This window comes from Carettochelys insculpta, chromosome 20 (genome assembly GCF_033958435.1).
Source record: "Carettochelys insculpta isolate YL-2023 chromosome 20, ASM3395843v1, whole genome shotgun sequence".
NCBI classification, from domain to species: domain Eukaryota; kingdom Metazoa; phylum Chordata; order Testudines; family Carettochelyidae; genus Carettochelys; species Carettochelys insculpta.
This window is the reverse complement of record NC_134156.1, coordinates 2,798,507-2,817,427: the sequence shown is the minus strand read 5'-3', so window position 1 is coordinate 2,817,427 and position 18,921 is coordinate 2,798,507. Positions and strand designations below refer to the sequence as shown.

Below are 18,921 nucleotides of genomic sequence, written 5' to 3'. Positions count from 1 at the left end.
ACCGGGGCCAGCTCTTCCTGGCAGGGTGTGCGGCACAGGCCTGGGCCCCAGCAGAACACGCTGGCACTGCCAACAACCTCCTCAGACACGCTGGGCAAGAGCATCGCCAGCAAAGGGGCCCTGCTGCCCGGGGAGCTGGCGGTGAGACTCCCTGGCCTCCTGCTGCTCCTTTCAGCTGGGCCCGGCAAAGGACCGAACGAGGTTCTCCCTCAAGGGCAAAGCGCACCGGCAGCCCCCAGGGCAGCAGAGTGGGGAGGCAGCTTGCCAGGGCAGGGGAAGTGGCAGGTGCCCTTGCAGCCCGGCCGAGGGAGAGTCTTTCTGAGCGCCTAGCGAGCCGGTGCCATTGACACACAGTGGGGCCGTGCCGAGCACACCCAGCAAGAGGGCAGCGCTCTCACCTACGCCCTGGCCAGCTGGTGACGTTACGCGCTGGGCAGCCCTGCAGCGAAAGCCGCCCATCTGCCAGAGCCTGCCAGCGATGCCCCACGGCGCTCAGCAGGGGCCCTGGTGCCCGCTAGGAGGAGGTGGGCACAGGGCTTGGTGGGAGGCGTGCGGTAGCCGATGCACGGGGAGGGGAACAGCCAGTACAGGCTGGGGAGCAGCTGCAGGTACTTCCCATGAAATCCAGCCTGGCCCTGGCGCTGGCCCCCTGCCCCCTGGTCCCGGCCTGGGCTGCTCCTTCAGCACAGGCTCTCCCAATGAAAGCAGGCCTGGGGCTCCCCCGGCAGAGGGCAGCCGTGTGCCGCAGGCCCTGCTCCTTGAGTTACCGGGGGCCTGGGGGTGTCCAGCTCAAGAGCCAGCAGGGAGGGCGAGGGAAGGCTCCAGACTGGCCCCTGCTCACTCGGGTGCTCCTGGCCCAGAGGGGTCTCTTACCTGTCGACAGCGGGGTGGCAGAGCGGCCTGCCGTCCTGAGGGGAGAGGTAGCTGCATGCCACGGAGCCCCCAGCAACCCGCACCCGGAACAGGTCCCCCACAGGCTGCAAAACAGAGGGTGGTTCCCTGAGCGGGGCCCAACGGGACCAGAGTCTGGCACAGGGGCTGAGCGGGAGCGGGAGGGGCCGGAGGATGGGGGGCCAGTGAGACGTGTGGCGCACTGGCTGTGGGCTGCAGGAGCGTGGGGTGCCGCCAGCGGAGGAGCAGCCCTAGCAGAGAGGCCCACTGACATCAGCAGGCGCTTGCCGAGGGCAGGGCTGGATCAGGGAGTGAACTTCAGTTGGAGCAGGGCAGGAAGGCAAAGCAATGGCGGTGCCCAGCAATGGTGCCCAGGCGGCAGTGCCCAGATGGCAGTGTCCAGGCGGCAGTGCCCAGGTGGCAGTGACCAAGTGGCAGTGACCAAGTGGCAGTGTCCAGGCGGCAGTGTCCAGGCGGCAGTGCCCAGGTGGCAGTGACCAAGTGGCAGTGTCCAGGCGGCAGTGTCCAGGCGGCAGTGCCCAGGTGGCAGTGACCAAGTGGCAGTGCCCAGGCGGCAGTGCCCAGGTGGAAGTGCCCAGGCGGCAGTGCCCAGGCAGTGGTGCCCGAAGCTAGGGAGTGGACAATGAAACCCAGCGTCCCTCCCACCTCGCTCACTGCTTTGGGACCAGCCTGGCACTGCTCCCCTTGCTAGTTACTTGAGAAACGGGCTGAACGCAAGGTGGCCCCTCCCGCCCCAGGACACCTATAACCTGTGGGACTGGGGCGCTGCAAAGGGATCCCCAGGAACTTGTCCCCCTGCCCTGGGACCTCAGGCTGGTCTGTGTCTGTTCCCCCCCAACAGGCTGTGAGCTCCTTGGGGCCGGGACCGTCCCCATGTGCCAACACAGCCCCCCAGCTTGCTTGGGACCTCGCCCTGCTGCTGGAACACGGCTGGAGCAGCGGCATCCCGGCACCGCCCCCACCGCAGAGCCCACAGCCATGTACTTGGCCAGACAGCCGGCCTGGCGCTCGCCCTCGTGGCGTCTTGCTGCAGCCCTGCACCTGGCGCCACAGACAGGTCCCCACGGTCAGCCCAGCGGCTTCATCTGGAGCCGTCTCCCGCCACACGTCCGATGGGCTGTCAGGAGCTGGAGCTCACTGGAGCTCGCTGAGCTTTTTGTCGGCCCATCAAGCCCGGCTGTCTTCCCCTGCAGCCGGCCACCCCACACGCTCCCACGGGGCCTGTGACAAGCTTGAGCCAGCTCCATTCCGGGGACAGTTCTCAGCCGGCAATCCCCCGTTCCTCTGACCACGCATTAGAGAGAGCCCCCTGCCCCACTGCACAGCTCGGCTCGGCTCAGCTCCCGGGAGCACAAGGAGGGAGCAGCTGATGGCACCTCCCTTCCCGGGGTCATTCTGGCACCAGGAGAGCCTGGGGAGCAGGCGCTGGAGACCTGCACTCCATCTGCCCTGCACCCAGCTTGGCTGCGGTGCGATCAGTCTGGTGGGGTCAAACGCTGTCCCTCTGGCCTGATGAGCCGCAGGCAGCTCTCAGCACCACCTGGGCAGCCCCGCCAGCTGCCACGGGGAGAGAAGAGTCTAATCTGCTCCTTTCAAGGGCCCCGCAGAACCAGCCGGGAACTCCTCGGAAACGGAAAAGCTCCCTTACCAGCAAGAGTGCCTGGCCAGCTGTACTGCAGCACACGCTGACAACTGCACACACGTCTGGGGCCAGACCCTCCTGAGCCCCAGGGGTCCAGCAGAAATGCAGCGGGTGGCTTAGAAGGGGTCGGGAATGTCTCTCCCCAGGCAGGTTCCCTTTCGCCCTGCCAGCTGCTGGTGGGTGCTGCTCCTGAGCTGCTAACCCCGGCTGCGTCCTGATGCAAGTGGGACCCCCCGCTCCCCACAGCCTCTCTCGTCCCATCTGGCACCGACACCCCAAGCCAGGGAGACGGGAATGGACCGACCTGCACCGGAGCCTCGCTCCTCAGCAGGTAGCGCATCTTGCCGAGAATACGCTGCTGGAGCTGCTCCCAGGAGATGGCTCGGTCTTCTCTCGTCAGCAGCGGGGGGCCAAACCTGGCAAAGCACAGGAGACAGCGCTAGCAAAGGAATCCCTGGCCCATCTGGACACGAGCTCCCACTGCCAGCCCCACACCTGGTCAGGGCAAAAGCACACAGTGTGCACACTGGGAGATGCCCTAAGGCTCTTGGACTGCACAGGAGCCACCTAGCTGGTGGGGAGAAGGGATCCCCAGTGGTACGGCCATGCAGAGAGGTAGCACGGCCTAGCAGTCAGAGCACAGCACTAGATACCTGCCCCGGTTCGCCAGAGGGATAAACATCAGTGGGGCAATTACTGTGCCAGAACACCCACGCTCCCCAGGCTCCGCGACAGACCAGCGGCTGGGCCAAGCGACAGAAGGGAAATCGCTCCCACCGAGCCGCGGTCCTGCTTCACTGCCCCATTGTTCCAGCGCCTGCCCCCACAGAGGTGCACCGTCAGCCACGACTCATTTGCGATTGCACCCTCCTGCCTGCACAGTGCACGCACCAAACCGCAGGACCCGCACCTTCCCCGGCACGCAGTGGAGGCAAAGCCACGTACCTGGCAGCCTGCTGTCCGGTCCCCACAGTGTTACACAGGAGGAGCAGCACCCTCCCGCCTCCGCCTTGGTGCAAAGCCTCTGAGGACGTGGCTCCGGCACGGGGCAGTCGCTGGCCTTCAGGATCAGAGCAGCTGGGGGAGGACGGGAGGCTGAGGGGGCAGCCTGCAGGGAGAGACCCCAGAGGGGTTTGAATCGAGGGCGCAGCAGGACTGTGTGAGAGGAGCCCGGGGCCGGGACAGCCACGGGGCCCGTGCGCGGGAGTGTGGGGCTCTCTCCTCTGCCTGCAGCGGTCACAGCTCAGCCATGGTGGCAGAGCAAAGTCAAAAGAACCGGTTCTGCTTCCTGCGAGCCCAGCCTGGCATACGGCCCTACAGCTCCCCCGGGCACCAGGGGCACCCTCTTCCCACTCCCGTGGGCGCACTGCTCCCAAGCACGGCCCCTCGGCTTCCCGAGGCTGTTCTGTTTGTACAGCACCTGGCGCCAGTGGGGCCTGAGCCGGGACTGGGGAAACCAGGCTCAGACACAGCATATAACCTCCTCCTGCTGCTTCCAGACCAGCTTTTCCATCCTGCCACACCCCTCACTCGCACCTTCCGGTGTCCACTGGCTCCCAGCAGAGAGGCTGTCTGGGGCTCTCTGCTCGGTGTCTCCCCCACCACTTTACACCTGTGACTTGCCCCTGCCCCTGTTTTCTCATTAGTTCTCCCAGGCAACCAGTTGGGTCCTGGGTCCTGTAGCCCCCTCCCACTAGGCTGTGGGGGCCCAGCCCTGGGTGGGCTTCGGTCGGCCTGCTTCCCAGCATCCAAACAGTACCGGAGAGCTGGGACGAGCTGCTGCGGCTGCAGGGCAGTGGGGCCTGGAAAGCGTAGATGCCGTCGCCCTCCGCGACGGCGTTCAGATCCTCCTCGTCGTGGAAGGAGCGCTGGAACCCGCTGGGGGACAGCTCCGCCAGGATCACCTGCAGCACAGGGTGGGCCGCTCAGCGACCCGTCTCTGCACAGGGCAGGGAGGAGAGAACCGTCCCCGGCCCGCTCGGCCTGCGCAGTGGGGCCTGCAGCCTGCAGAGCAGCCAAGAGGTTCCCAGGGATGCCTGAGGCTCAGCACAGCAGCTCGGGGAAGCTCAGCTACGCAGATGCGTCTGGGGGGTCTCCAGAGTGAGCGGCACAAGCTGCCACAGCCAGGAGCCAGGCTGAGGGGCCGTAACACCCAGAGTTCCCGCGCTCCGGCAGGCCTGGGGCATACTCACCGGGGGGGTCATGGGCACCCCTCTGCCTGGGGCTGCGATGCCACCTGGGCTTTGTGGCACCACACAAGGTGTCCCTGACAAAGGGCAGCCTGGCCTTGCCATGTGAGCCCGGCCTGGCCGCAGCGGGCAGTGCCTGCAGGAGCCCCCTTGGCAGTGGGTAGCTGCAGCTGCCCAGCTGGCTGCTCCAGGCCTGGGACAGGGCAGGCGGCTCTGGCCCTGACTCACCTGTTCGGGGGTGATTTTCCCTTCGTCTGCCACCATTGCCCTCAGCGTGGCCACAGTGCTGCAGAGGGGCACGGCCAGACCTACCCGCAGGAACCTCTGGCTCTTGGACTGGAAGACTAAGGTGACGTTCAGGGGCCTGCAAAGCAGAGAAGCAGATGAGCACCCGAAGGCCCGGCCAGCCGGTAACAGGGCCTCTCCCCCTGGCTGCGCTGGCCCCGGGCACCCGAGCTCTGAGTCTGGCTGGCAGCTGGGGTGGGCGGCGTGTTCCTCACTCGCCGGGCAGGCCGTGAGCGCAGACTGCTGCGCGCGGCCCCAGGAACACACCTCAGCACCGCGTCCCACCGCTGGCAGAACCAGCCGGGCTGTGCCAAGCCAGCCGAGCCCTGGGCTCCCCACACACAGCCCTGCCAGTGCCCCCCACTCCCGACCCACAGCCCCTGCCAGCCCAGCCCTGGGCTCCTCACACACAGCCCTGCCAGTGCCCCTCAGTCCCGACCCACAGCCCCTGCCAGCCCAGCCCTGGGCTCCCCACACACAGCCCTGCCAGTGCCCCTCAGTCCCGACCCACAGCCCCTGCCAGCCCAGCCCTGGGCTCCCCACACACAGCCCTGCCAGTGCCCCTCAGTCCCGACCCACAGCCCCCGCCAGCCCAGGCCTGGGCTCCTCACACACAGCCCTGCCAGTGCCCCTCAGTCCCGACCCACAGCCCCTGCCAGCCCAGGCCTGGGCTCCCCACACACAGCCCTGCCAGTGCCCCTCAGTCCCGACCCACAGCCCCTGCCAGCCCAGGCCTGGGCTCCCCACACACAGCCCTGCCAGTGCCCCTCAGTCCCGACCCACAGCCCCTGCCAGCCCAGCCCTGGGCTCCCCACACACAGCCCTGCCAGTGCCCCTCAGTCCCGACCCACAGCCCCTGCCAGCCCAGCCCTGGGCTCCCCACACACAGCCCTGCCAGTGCCCCTCAGTCCCGACCCACAGCCCCTGCCAGCCCAGCCCTGGGCTCCCCACACACAGCCCTGCCAGTGCCCCCCACTCCTGACCCACAGCCCCTGCCAGCCCAGCCCTGGGCTCCCCACACAGCCCTGCCAGTGCCCCTCAGTCCCGACCCACAGCCCCTGCCAGCCCAGCCCTGGGCTCCCCACACACAGCCCTGCCAGTGCCCCTCAGTCCCGACCCACAGCCCCTGCCAGCCCAGCCCTGGGCTCCCCACTCACAGCCCTGCCAGTGCCCCTCAGTCCCGACCCACAGCCCCCGCCAGCCCAGGCCTGGGCTCCTCACACACAGCCCTGCCAGTGCCCCTCAGTCCCGACCCACAGCCCCCGCCAGCCCAGGCCTGGGCTCCCCACACACAGCCCTGCCAGTGCCCCTCAGTCCCGACCCACAGCCCCTGCCAGCCCAGGCCTGGGCTCCCCACACACAGCCCTGCCAGTGCCCCCCAGTCCCGACCCACAGCCCCTGCCAGCCCAGCCCCGGGCTCCCCACTCACAGCCCTGCTCTTCCCACTCCACACTGCTGCCGCATTGTGCCAGTCCTTGGTCAGTGCGATGGCCAGCAGCGTGGTGCATGTGGGCTGCGTGCTGACCAGCAGCAGCTGCGATGGGACCGCCCAGCTCTGTGACGAGGACCTGGTCTCCACAGACAGATTCCTGACACCCTCCCCGACCTGCTGCAGCCGGCCCCCCCCCAAGCCACAGTGCAGCTGGTGAGGCCTTGGGCCGGGGGGCTCAGAGACAGCCAGCTTGCCTCCCCTGCTGGCAAAGGGACGGACGGCGCCCGGGTACGAGCTGGGAGCAGAGGCAGCCGTGCTGCTTCCACGTACCTGGTCTGGCGCAGGGGGATGGGCAAGGAGACACACAGGAAGGGGTCAAAGGTGTTGCTTTGCTTCAGGCAGTGCGGGCAGGTCAAGGAGGACCTAGGAACAAAACAAGAAACCAGTCGGCCGGAGCAGGGGCACATCTGTGCTGCTGTGACGTTCGTGAGTGACCCTCCGGCTCCCGCCACCGTCGTAGCTCCGCTAGCTGCTTGCGAACGCCACACAGCTCCGGCTCAGGGCGGGCACGTTGCCTTGCAGTGCGCGAACCTGACCGAGTGCGCCATCTGCAACTCTCCCCATTGTCCTGGCCCTGGATCAGCCCCCGGAGACAGGGCCAAGCTGCCGCTAGGGAGTGCTGTGCCGGGGCGCAGCAGGGAGCTCGTCCCCCTTGACTGGGGCAGGAGGGGCACTCAGCACTGCTCCTGCCAGGCGAGGGCCCAGGAGGCTTTCGTCCTGTCTGCATGTGCAGAACACTTGCCTGGAAATGCTGCCAGCCAACAGCCAGCGGGACTCCCCACCACGAGATGTGGGGGAAGCCAGGAGCTCGGCAGGGTTGCCAACCGCAGCCAGTAGCAACAAGGACAGCAGCGGTTTGCTCCAGGGCACTGGCTCACTGCACACGGCTAGTGGGAACATCCCGTGGGGGCAGGTTACCCCACTATGGGTCCTCACAAGCTGCTGGCGCCAGCCTCTGTCCGAGACAAGGCACCGGATTAGACAGGCTGAGCCACTGTAGCCGTTCCTGTGAGCTGCTGTCTCCCTCCACCCCAGAGGTGGCTGCCGTGAGTCTGGCCTGAGGGACGTGAGCTCGGCCTGTGGGAAGTTTGCGCTGCTCTATCACCTGGGCTGTTTAATGACTACGTGTGGCACCAGCCCCCAGGAGGCCAGGTGGGCGTCAGGGTCCCTTTGCGCCGCTGCTGGATGCACAGAACTAACAAGCAATGGTCCCAGCCCCAAGACCAGCATTCCCAGCACGCTGAGTGCATGGGCAGCCGCTTGGGAGAGATTCAGGTGCTTCAGCTGGCTAGCAGAACGCCCACAGCCACCTACCGTGGGCAGCAGACATTTCTATTGGTGGTGCACATCCACGCACGTCTGGGCGCACAGAACAAACTTTATTCTGCCCCAGGCTGGAAAGACTGGCGGGCACGCCGCCCACGGCTGACCGTCTCTTTCTCAGTGAGTCCATCCAGCACCTTTCCCGCACGCTCACGAGCAGTTTTAGCACAGACGAGCCACAGGCAAGGGGAATGGATGCTGCTGCCCCTGCTATTTTAGTGCATCGGCTCTTGGGTGTGCAGGGAGAGAAGGAATGGCTGAGCCAGACCGGAGCTGCTCCGGTGCCCGCGGCACAATGGAGCGCCGCAGGAGGCCGTCTTTGGGGACCAAAGCACAGGCACACAGCACGGGGTGCTTTGTCAGGAGCCCAGCCGCTAACACACATTGCAAAGCATCCAGCAGCCCGGGAACGCTTCCCAGATGGCTGGTGGGGCCGGGGGCTCGCTAGCACACCGGCAGGGCGGGGGCAGATAAAGAAGGCAGTGGAGCAGCAGAGAAGCCAAAGGGGCTTGGGCTGAAAGGAGGGCAGCCGACGGGCCTGCGCTGCTTGCAGAGCCATGGGGCAGGCAGCACGCGGAGGACTCTACAGTCAGCGCCCCATTTGCACAGTGCACCCAGAACCAGGGACTGGATCCAGCCTCGAGCCCAGGACCGGGCCTGCCTCTGCATGGAGCCAGGGGTGTGCCAACCCCACCATGCCCTGCGGTCCCTGGGGACAGCTGAGACGTTAGCACTGGGCCTGGGATCGGTCCTGGCCTTTGCTGAGACGGAGTGCGGTCACAGAACCAAAGGGCTCCGGTACACAGACATCCCCCTGCACGTACGTACACAAACACGTACACCCAACAGCCACACACGCCCCTGTACACAGAGACAGGGCCTTGCATGTACACAAAACACCCAACAGCCACAGACGCCCCTGTACACAGAGACAGGGCCTTGCATGTACACAAACACCCAACAGCCACACACGCCCCTGTACACAGAGACAGGGCCTTGCATGTACACAAACACCCAACAACCACACACGCCCCTGTACACAGAGACAGGGCCTTGCATGTACACAAACACCCAACAACCACACACGCCCCTGTACACAGAGACAGGGCCTTGCATGTACACAAACACCCAACAACCACACATGCCCCTGTACACAGAGACAGGGCCTTGCATGTACACAAAACACCCAACAACCACACACGCCCCTGTACACAGAGACAGGGCCTTGCATGTACACAAACACCCAACAGCCACAGACGCCCCTGTACACAGAGACAGGGCCTTGCATGTACACAAACACCCAGCAACCACCCAAAACCACCATACACAGAGACAGACCCCTGCATGTGCAGAAACACAAACACCTGACAATCACATGCAGCCCCTGTACACAGAGACAGGGCCCTGCACGTACGCAAACACCTGACAACCACACACAACCCCCACACAAATCCCTACAGGTACATAGATGCCAACACCCACCACATGGACACACACAGAGAAACAGCCCCTGCCGACACGCATCCGATGCACGCACACAGACAAGTACAAACACCCGTACAGAAACCGAGGCATGTTGCACATGTACTTTGCTCAGGCTCGGAAGCACATGGCCAGGGAGGCGCTCGGGACAGGTAAGGTTACCTGCACCCTGCAGGCCTGACTCCTGCCAGTTCCTTCTCATCACCACAAGTCATACCTGGGCTCTTGCCCCTCCCGAGAACAAGCCGCAGCCTTCCTCCTTGTAGGGTCGATGTGACCTTAGGAGAGCTTGGGTTCAATCCCTGCTGATGCCTGTGAGGAGTATGAGACAACCACTTCTTTGTATAATGTTGTGTGTTAAAGAGCTGCCGTGTTCCACCCCAGAGGTGGCCGCATTTCAGAGATGGATGTAGAGTTTGCATTTCAATTTGTGGAACGTTTTTGGCTCTTCAGGACAGGGGGCTGCTCTGATGGTCTGTGCTGCAGGATCATAACAACTTGCGTATTTCTAAAACTACCCTGGCAGCCCAAGCCAATATGGCCGGGCTGGGTTTTAAATGTGGTTTACCACAGGCGGGGGAGAGGGAGCCTGGCAGCCACTGTGTTTGTGAGAGTAGTTGGGGAGGCTTCTAGGGTGCATCAAACCACTGGTGCGCCCTTTCATCCTGTACTCACACCTGAAGCATGTCTCAGTTTAAAGGGGAAAACGCTTCTGCAGCTCAGCTGGTGCCGTGTGTGGAGGGACACAGAGAAACTGGGGAAGGATGGAAAAGGGGTTGACATTGGAGAGAAAAGCTCCACTGTCGACACAGACCCAGCACGCTGCCCAGCGTGGACGGAGGCTCCGAACCCTCTACAAAACAAAGAGGCCACCCAACTGGAACCCCTGGGACCCAGCACCTGCAGAATGGCTCAGCCCTGGTGAGCTGCTTACCAGCTGCTTCGGAGAAAGACACAAGAACCTCTCCAGGAGGCACTTACAGCACTTTCCCTTCCACCCTGTTAAGTGGAGATTGGCTAACGCCTGGAAAATGGCAGCTTATCTGCCGTCCCATCCCTTGGCTCCCATGGCAGAGCCTCCAGGGAACGGAACCAGCGCCTAACGGCAATCGAGCCGCCCCTACAAGCCCACGACCTTCAAGTGGGTTTGCTATCTGGCAGCACACACCTGTGCGGCAAAGCCTGGCGGGGCAGAGCCATTCTGCTGTGCACACAGCCAGTACAAGCAGGCGATGGCTTTGCCTCACAGAGGCCTTGGAGCCGGAAAGGCCCTGGCATTGCAGGGGCAGGTTGGGGCTGGGCAGCTCCAGGGCTCCTGTGAATTTCCAGTCGCATTAGAACAAAAAAGCAAAGTGACTCCGCAGCTCCTGAGGCGCACAGAGAGAGGAACCCTGCAGCACCCAGGCTGCCGCGCGCGTGTCCTTTCGCTCCGTCTCCAGCTGTAATTATGCTGTTTGTTTAGCGCTTGCATTAGCCCTCTCGGCAGAGCCACCGAGGTGCCGCTAATCTGCATTCAGCATCCACAGGATGGGCCTCACAACAAAACAGGATATTCTGGTGGGCCCGGCGGATGGACATCACGCAGAGCGTCTCCTAGCAACGGGTCGGTGCAGAGCCTGCCCCGCTTTAAGGTGCTTTGGTTGGAAAGCGGGAGGCTGACAGGCCTTGCACATGGCTCACGCTCTCTGCAGCATCTGGCCGTGCGCCAAGATACACCTCAGGGCTGAACAGAGATGGACAAGCTCCATTCTTCCCACATTTGGGGAAACTGAGGCACGGGCGGTGCCTTTAACAGCATCATCTTCAGTTGTGCAGGGCCTGACTATGCAAGGTACTGAACACCCTGGCCCCCCACTGAAGTGCTCAGTACCTTCCCAGAGCAGGGTGTAGTGGGGCAGCTACCCCTCTCCTGCAAAGCACCCCCAGCCAATTAGGGAAGGGCTTACAAGCAGCCAATCAGAGGGCAGCTTGCTGGAGCAGCCCTGCATATAAGGAGCTGCCCCAGAAGAGCTGGGTCAGTTGGGTCCTGGCTGGGGAAGGTGCAGGACCAGCTCCCTGTAAGAGGAGCAGCGCTAGGGAGATGCTCCAGGCTGCTGGCCCCAGTACAGAGGCCCAGAAGGTGCAAGGGGCTGCTGGGGAAGCAGCGCAGGAAGCAGGGCAGTGAAGGGGACAGAGGAGGAGGGCAGGACAAGGCTGCTGCTAGAGGAGCAGTGGGCCAGGGCTCAGAGAAGTGTGTGGGTCTGAGTGCCCCCTGTGCCCAGCCACACCAGTAGTGGCCGTCAGGGACCGTAGCTGGCCGCTGAGGCGAGGGGCTGAACTGAGGCTGGGCCCCCCAGAAGGGGGCGAGAGGCGGGGAGAGCGGGCACTGCCAGAGGGCAGCGTCCTGGAGGGGACACCGCAGTCTAGGGAGCAACGTGAGCCCGCAGAACAGGAGGCGCTGTGCCGGAGACTGAACGAGTTTCCAGTCCGACCAGCAGGAGGCGCTGTGCCAGGGAGTTAGAACTAGAACTCCTCTCCCGCTGGCAAAGCACTGGGTGCTAAGCACTAGGCCACCTCGTATGCCCAGCCAGAGCCAGAGCAGAAGCACATGCCTGGAACCAGCTCCCACCACAGTGGGGGCTTCAGCAGAGCAAGTGGGGAACACGCATCCATCTGCGAGAGATTCACTGCATGGCCCTACAAGCCCCATGTCCTGTTACCCAGCTCCAGCTCAGTCCCCACCACTCCATCATCGCTGCCCATCTGCAGTGCCCAGGGAACGCCGAAACTGGGAGGGGATGGTTTTTCCACACAGGAGGCCGACGCGTTGGTAGCATGGCCGCCCGTGGGAACAGGCTGCCGTCGGTGACTTTCCCAATTCGAAAAGAACGGTGGGGGGGTTCAAAATTTGACGTTTTCAAAGTGAAAAGCTTTGGTGTGAAACAACTTTCCTTCTGCGGTGGGAGGTGCTGTTAGCCAATGCGCAGCTGAGACCTGGAGAGACTCCAGATTTGCCCACACTAAGCCCATGCTAGAGCAAGGGCCTGAGACAGGATTGTGTGCACAGCCAAGTCAGTAGCAAAACCCTCATTGACTTCAGCAGTGTTGGATGAAGTCGCAGGCAAAGCCCTCGACACCTCATCAAGTCTCATAAACTGCCAAGATGTCAACCCCCACCTCCCACTGGGCCGCGATGCAGGTTCCCTCACCCATGGGATGCCTCTCCAACCAAACCCCTATGTGCTCTCCCATGCCCCCCAGCCCACACGAGAGTCACTCCCTGGAAACACGCCCAAAGCGCTCTCATCACTCTCCTCGAAACTGCTTTCCTGGGAAGCCGCTGGAAAATCCGGCAACAGCCAGGGAGCTGATGTGCTAAGGTCACAGCCTGTTATGCTGGCCAATACTGGCGTGGGTTTTCCCTGTGCTCCTCCCACTGGCCCGTATCCATCTGATGTCTCTCTTCTCACCCTCAGATTGTCAGGAAGAGAATAAACTTTTTGTTCTGTGTTTGTACAGCACGTAGTACAACCATGTCCCAGACTAAGATTGGGCTCCCCAAACCCCACTGCTACACAACTTATTCCCATTATTACTAGAGGGGAGAAAGGATGATTAGTGGAACTGTTTGAAAATGCTTGTTTATGTCAACCTTTATTTAAGTCAAACATCGGACAGACAGCTGGAAGAAAAGATCTCTTTGGTAAAGACTTAAGACACCTCCACCTATTACTGCAGTTTGAGGCTGTGAAAACTCCCATCTCAGTTCTCTGGTCTTCCACTGAGACCTTCAGCAAATGAATACATGGGACTGTCAATTAATTTCAGTTAACGCACACAATTAACTCAAAAAAATCTTATTACACATTGAACCTCTCTAGTCTGGCACCCTTGAGACCTGACCAGTGCTGAACCAGAGAATTTGCTGAACCAGAGGAAGTCAACATTGTCTAGCAGTATTACCAACACTTCCACTGCTTACTGGGCTCTTAGAAGACATCTAGGGGTAAATCAGAGCTAAATAACGCGGAGAGCCAGAACTGGTGGCTGTGAACAAACTTTATGGGACTGTGGGAAACTTGGCCACATTCATGATAAATCAACATGTGGCTAACTAAAATTATACCAGACCATGAATGTTGCTTGATGAGACTGCAGGACTTGAAAGGTTCAACCTGTATGATTAAAAAATTAGTAGTGATTAATCACACTTTTAAGCAAGAGAAAACCAATTGAAATTTATTGGATACTCTCGGATGTTTTTCTACATTATCAAACGTGGATTTCAGCTGCAACACAGACTACTCACTGTACAGTGCTCATTTTATACTATTATTTTGATTACAAATATTTGCACTGTAAAATTATAAAAGAAATAGCATTTTTCAATTTAACTCATACAAGTAGCAAAGTGCAATCTCTATACTGTGAAAGCAGAACTTACAAATGTAGATTTTTTGTGACATAATTACATTAAAAACAAAACAAAATGGAAACTTTATCGCCTACAAATCCACACAGTCCTACTTCCTTTTCTGCCAATCGCTAAAACAAACAAGTTTGCTTACATTGACGGGAAATAATGCTGCCTGCTTATTTGCAATGTCACCAGAAAGTGAGCAATGGTGTTCCAATGGCACTTTTGTAGTCGGCCTGGTGAGGTATTTACATGTCACATATGCTAAACGTTGGACTGCCCTTTCATGCTTTGACCATCATCCCAGACAAACGCTTCCATGCTGGAAACTCATTAAAAATGTGTTAATGAAATGAGTGACAGAATTCCTTGGAGAAGGGCTGTGTGGCTCCTGCCCTGTGTTTCACTCACATTCTGTCATGTATTTCATGTTACAGCAGTCTTGGCTGATGACCCATTTAAGAACACTTTCACAGCAAATCTGATGAAACACAAAGAAGGTACCAATGTGAGCTTTCTAAAGATAGCCCCAGCATTTGCCCAAGGCTCAAGGATCGGAAGTGCCTTTCAAAATCAAAGAGGGACAAGTAGTCCAGCACGCTTTCAAAAGTCTTTAAAGGGCAACAATTTGATGTAGAAACTTCAGAACCCCAGCACCAAAAAAGAAAATCAGCCTTCTGCGGGCGGCATCTGACTCAGGTGATTAAAACGCATGTGTCAGCCCCTTTTGCTTTGGACTTCTGTCCTGCATGGCCCATCGTGAACATGGTCGCATGTCCTCTGGCATGCCGGTGGAAGCAGGAAGGGTCATATGAATCTTAATCACCTTGGATACGTAAATGCTGCAATGCCGGCTATGTGAATAATTGTTCTCACTTTCAGATGATTGTTAACAAGAAGCGAGCAGCATTATCTCCTGCAAACTGCAGCCAAGCTTATATTTCTGGCCGAATGGCTGAACAAGAAATAGGGCCGAGCACCCTTGCAGGCTCAATTTTATGGTGTTTTACTTTTGACTTCAAAGTGTTTTTTTGTACATAATTCTACACCTGTAAGTTCAACTTTCACGATAAAGAGATGGAACGACGGTATTTGTCATGGGAGAACTGAAAAATAGCGTTTCCTTTGTTTCTTTTTTACAGTGCCAACACCGGGAATCAAAAATACCAAGTGAGTACTGGAGACTGTATTCTGTCCTGTATGTGAAATCAGCAGTTTTGAAAATATATCAAACATTGCAAAATATTTAAATAAAAGGTAGTCTACTGTTTAAAAGTGCAATTAACTGCACGGTTAATCATGTGGGTTTGGTTTGGTTTGGTTTGGTTTGGTTTTTTACTTTGTTGACAGCCTAAGACATACAGATCGGAAATATAGTGTTTTTAAGTAAACAAAAAAAGAAAGAATTTAAAGATATAAAAATGACTCAACCACAACTTTTCAGGCCTTCCTTCTCCGTCAGAAATTAGCAAAGAAGTCACAAAGATGAGGTGCTTTGCTTTTCCCTGGCCCGCTCACCCGCTGAAGAAGTAAAGAAGGAAATAATACACCTTGCCACTGGTTCCAATACTATCAGCTACAGCAGAAATGCCTGGCCCCCTTTAAGCAACAAGAGGGAAAATGCTTAACAAAGCGAGTCATTTTCTCTTGGTTACAGCATGTTGAAGGAAGCCCTCCATCAAAGCACCAGCTAGAATGAATATTTAATGCCAATAACCAGCTTCCTTCACAATTTCACTTCTTATTTTTTACACATTCCTGCCGTTTTCCTCTTTCTTGTTTAAAAAAGGGGTAAAAAAAATAAATTAAAAGCAAATCAAACCCTTTTTGGTCCAAGCCCTAGTTATCCGTCACCTTTCAGACCCCAAACGGAGGGAAGCAGCATTGCAAATGAATAGATCTTTCTACAGATAGCCCGGCTTTGACACACACATCTGAGTCGTAGGTTAATGCAAATCACAGTGCCCCTTCCTGCTGTACAGAGAGAGGAATTGGCATTCTAGGCATGTCCCTCCCCGCTGCACAGAGACAAGAGGCCCACGGAGGTGTGTGGGTCAGGATTCGGCTGTCTTAGCTGGCCAAGAGGGATGAAGGATATTCCCAAGGCTCATCGGCACATGTAATGGAAATGCTATTACAGTCTGCAATGGCCTGCAGGTTGCCAAGCCCAGAAGGGGCACTCCTGGAGGGGGAGCAGTCATCAGCTGATAGTAACTCCCTGTTCCCGGGGGACAGCCCCTCAAGAGAACAGACACCATGGCCCAGCACCTCCAAAGTACTGAGGAATCTGGCCCTACATACACCAGGAACCAGCAAGGCAAGGACTGCCTGCGTAGGAGACCTCCATGTTATTAAGGCTGGGTCTACGCTTAAAATGGGCACAGTTCAGCTCTGGGGCTGTGTTGCTGTAGTTAACCCACTTCCCCAAGAGGCAGTAATTAGGCCAACAGAAGAATGCCTTACTCAGCCTAGCGCTGCTACCCCAGGGCTTAGTTTGTCTTCGCTACTGTAGTAATGAGAGGCTTGGTGCAAGGCTAAAGGCCGAGGACAACAGTCAGTGTTTTGTTAACATACAGCAAAGCTAGAGGCCTCAAGCCCGAACAACAGTAGGTAAAATCAAAAACTGGGCTAGGTAGGTTCTGCCCACAGGAATGCAGCAAGAAACAGAGCTGATAAGTCACAGGGCCTAAAAGCGCCCAGAGCCAGGCACTGAGTGATACACATAAACACATCCTGCTCGGAACCATGCATGCCCCATCCCCTCCCCATAGATAACAGCTTAGCACCGGGTGCATTCCCACCCAAGTTCAGGAACAAGTCATAATGACAGCAGGATGGATAATGTTATTTTGATGGTACTACCCTTAACCCCCAAGTTAATGTTAGATCTAGTTACATTAAGGGGTATCAGTGTGTTACGATGAGGGGGCTGTACCTGGATACATAACTTGTTTACACCTGTGTATAAAAGTGTGCGTAACAGGGGCTGTGTTGAGCGACCTAAGGGATGAGGGAGACCCCTTGCCGTCAACTGAGTCGCACCCATTGTCACGGTGTATGCATGCACCAATGTAAACTGTTGAGTCGTATTGGAGACTCATGAGGGTGCTGGAGACCACACATCAACGACAATAAACCCGGCTCCAGCGCCTTTGCACCTCGCTCGATCTGTGGTTCCTGGGGGCTCTCGGAGGTCTGCAGCGTCGGCTCACTGCAGGGTGTGCGCTGCTGTCCAAGGAGAGCCCACGCACACGGCCAAAGTGATTAACATCAAAGGGAGCCGACGGGACATCCGAGCACCGTTCCGGGAGAGACGCCCGACCACAGCTACCTCACTTGGGCCATAGTGAGGCTGATGTAACTGTGCAGTATTGACTGGCCCTGGCCACACCTGGGTCTTCTCCAGGAGTTGGAGGACCAAGAACTCCAAGGATGGAATCCCGCCCTTGTTGAAGTCAGTGGCAAAACTCCGCCGGCCGCCGGGACTACGCGACTGCTCTGTGTGTTCCCCTTAGCTCCACAGGATGCTGGTGAGAAGGGGAACAACAGGCCGGGATCCAGCAGGGGAGCTTGTGCTTTCCCTTCGCTGCGCTCCCGGGGAAGGAAACCGAGTCAGATTTCCAACCCAGAGGCCTTTGGCAATTTCTCACCAGGCCAGCGGCTCTTCCTAAGGGGCAACTGTGCTGCCCCTCCCTTGTCAACGGGATAGTCGCTGCTCCGTCTGCTCTCAAATGGGTGCACCAGGACAGAACTGCAGGTGGCCAGGAGCATTCCTGGTTCCTCTTCTGCTCAGAGTCCCCTGAACCACTCCCCTAGGTTTTATTTTGATCGTTATTAGTGTTTCCTGGGACATCTCGATGCACTACCAAGCCACTGGCTGCCACAGCTCATGTGTGCCACGGCATCACAGTCGGAGCCCACCCCTCAGAGTGAATCATTCATTCCGACACACTTATTTCCTTTTCCCCGCTTGCAAAATTATCTGCCAACAGACGTGGGCCCAAATTCGCTCAAGTGACCCCTCAGTTTTGCCTTTCTATTTTGGGGGGCCTAGCTCAGGCCTCTCCCATGGGATTCACTAGGTGCAGGGGATGCCCAGCACCTCGGGAGGCAGCCGGCACGCCACATACACTCGACTTGCTCAAGATCAGCCTCTTCATAACACTTTGGCGGTAGCTTTTCCTGAATGCTGAAATGATCAGCTTCAGCACTGCATGCCCGGCTCCCTAGGTCACATGCTGTTATTTCGGCTCTCTAACCGGGGGACTGAAAGTTACAACAAGCAGAAGAGAGACGTTACTAAGTTACTTGGGGCACACACCTCCCCTGGACTCGGAGTCACAAGACCGTCACTTGCTGGAGGGTGCATGCCTACTTATGGGTGGCCACGTTCACCCCATGGGACATTTTGTCCCCACTCATGCACACACAGAGGCTGATGAGCATGCTACAGCTTTCGTTAGCAGAGCTGGGTCCTTTAGCTCTGGCAATGTTGACGCCCAGGCACTGAAATCCCAAAGTCCTCAGCTCCACACCAACTGCTGTCAACTCACCCCTCCCTGCCTGTTGCAGGAGGGATGAAGCGAATTTCCAGCCCTCCGTCGAGCAAGCGTCCACGGACGCACTAGCGCAGCCTCTGCCCTGCTCTAGTGACCCTTCCGTGTTGCCATGGAGACCGTTGCAGCGGTCCAGCACCGATGCAGTTTGATTCAGGGGCCAGAGAATGGGAGTCTGGGACCTTCGGTTCTGCCCCTGGAGCCTTTCTCTGCTCCCCATTCCCCACCTGCAGTCTGGGGCTGTACTCAGACCTGCCTCAGCCCAGGGCTGAAGGAGCAACCACAGCACAGTACGACATACCCTCTTGTCATCAGCAGGCTGCAGACTGGAGGAGTGAGCAGCAGATAGCATGGAAGGGCTATTCCGTTTTGCCAGCCTGGCCCCACCCACGCTGACACAGCTTCGCTGGCCGAGCCCGGCTGGGCCTGCTTGGCCTCGTTCAGAGTGAAATGCGCCCTGCTGGCTAAAGCCCTTTTCCGCCAGGGGCCATGTCTACACTACAGACTCCTGCCAGCCTGGCTCGGTTGGCCAGCGGTGCAGAGGTGTGACCGCTGGCAAACACAGCTTAGCCAGACGTCCCTAGTGTAGACGGAGTTAGAGCAGCATAGCTGAGCTCTGACTGGGTTTGCTTGAGGCTGCAGGG

The 18,921-nt window shown here is 58.7% G+C and overlaps 1 protein-coding gene across 2 annotated transcripts in view; it reads right to left on the bottom strand.

The window, feature by feature from the left end:
* Window positions 1-18,921, bottom strand: part of USP43 (ubiquitin specific peptidase 43) — a 59,835-nt gene that overhangs the window by 12,087 nt on the left and 28,827 nt on the right. For both annotated transcript variants that reach the window (XM_075014521.1, XM_075014522.1), the window contains 6 exons: window positions 6,791-6,883; window positions 4,972-5,107; window positions 4,314-4,458; window positions 3,500-3,662; window positions 2,859-2,970; window positions 874-977 (listed from right to left, as the gene is read on the bottom strand). In XM_075014521.1, the coding sequence (XP_074870622.1) occupies window positions 874-977; window positions 2,859-2,970; window positions 3,500-3,662; window positions 4,314-4,458; window positions 4,972-5,107; window positions 6,791-6,883 (753 nt within the window). The remainder of the gene's footprint in view (window positions 1-873; window positions 978-2,858; window positions 2,971-3,499; window positions 3,663-4,313; window positions 4,459-4,971; window positions 5,108-6,790; window positions 6,884-18,921) is intronic.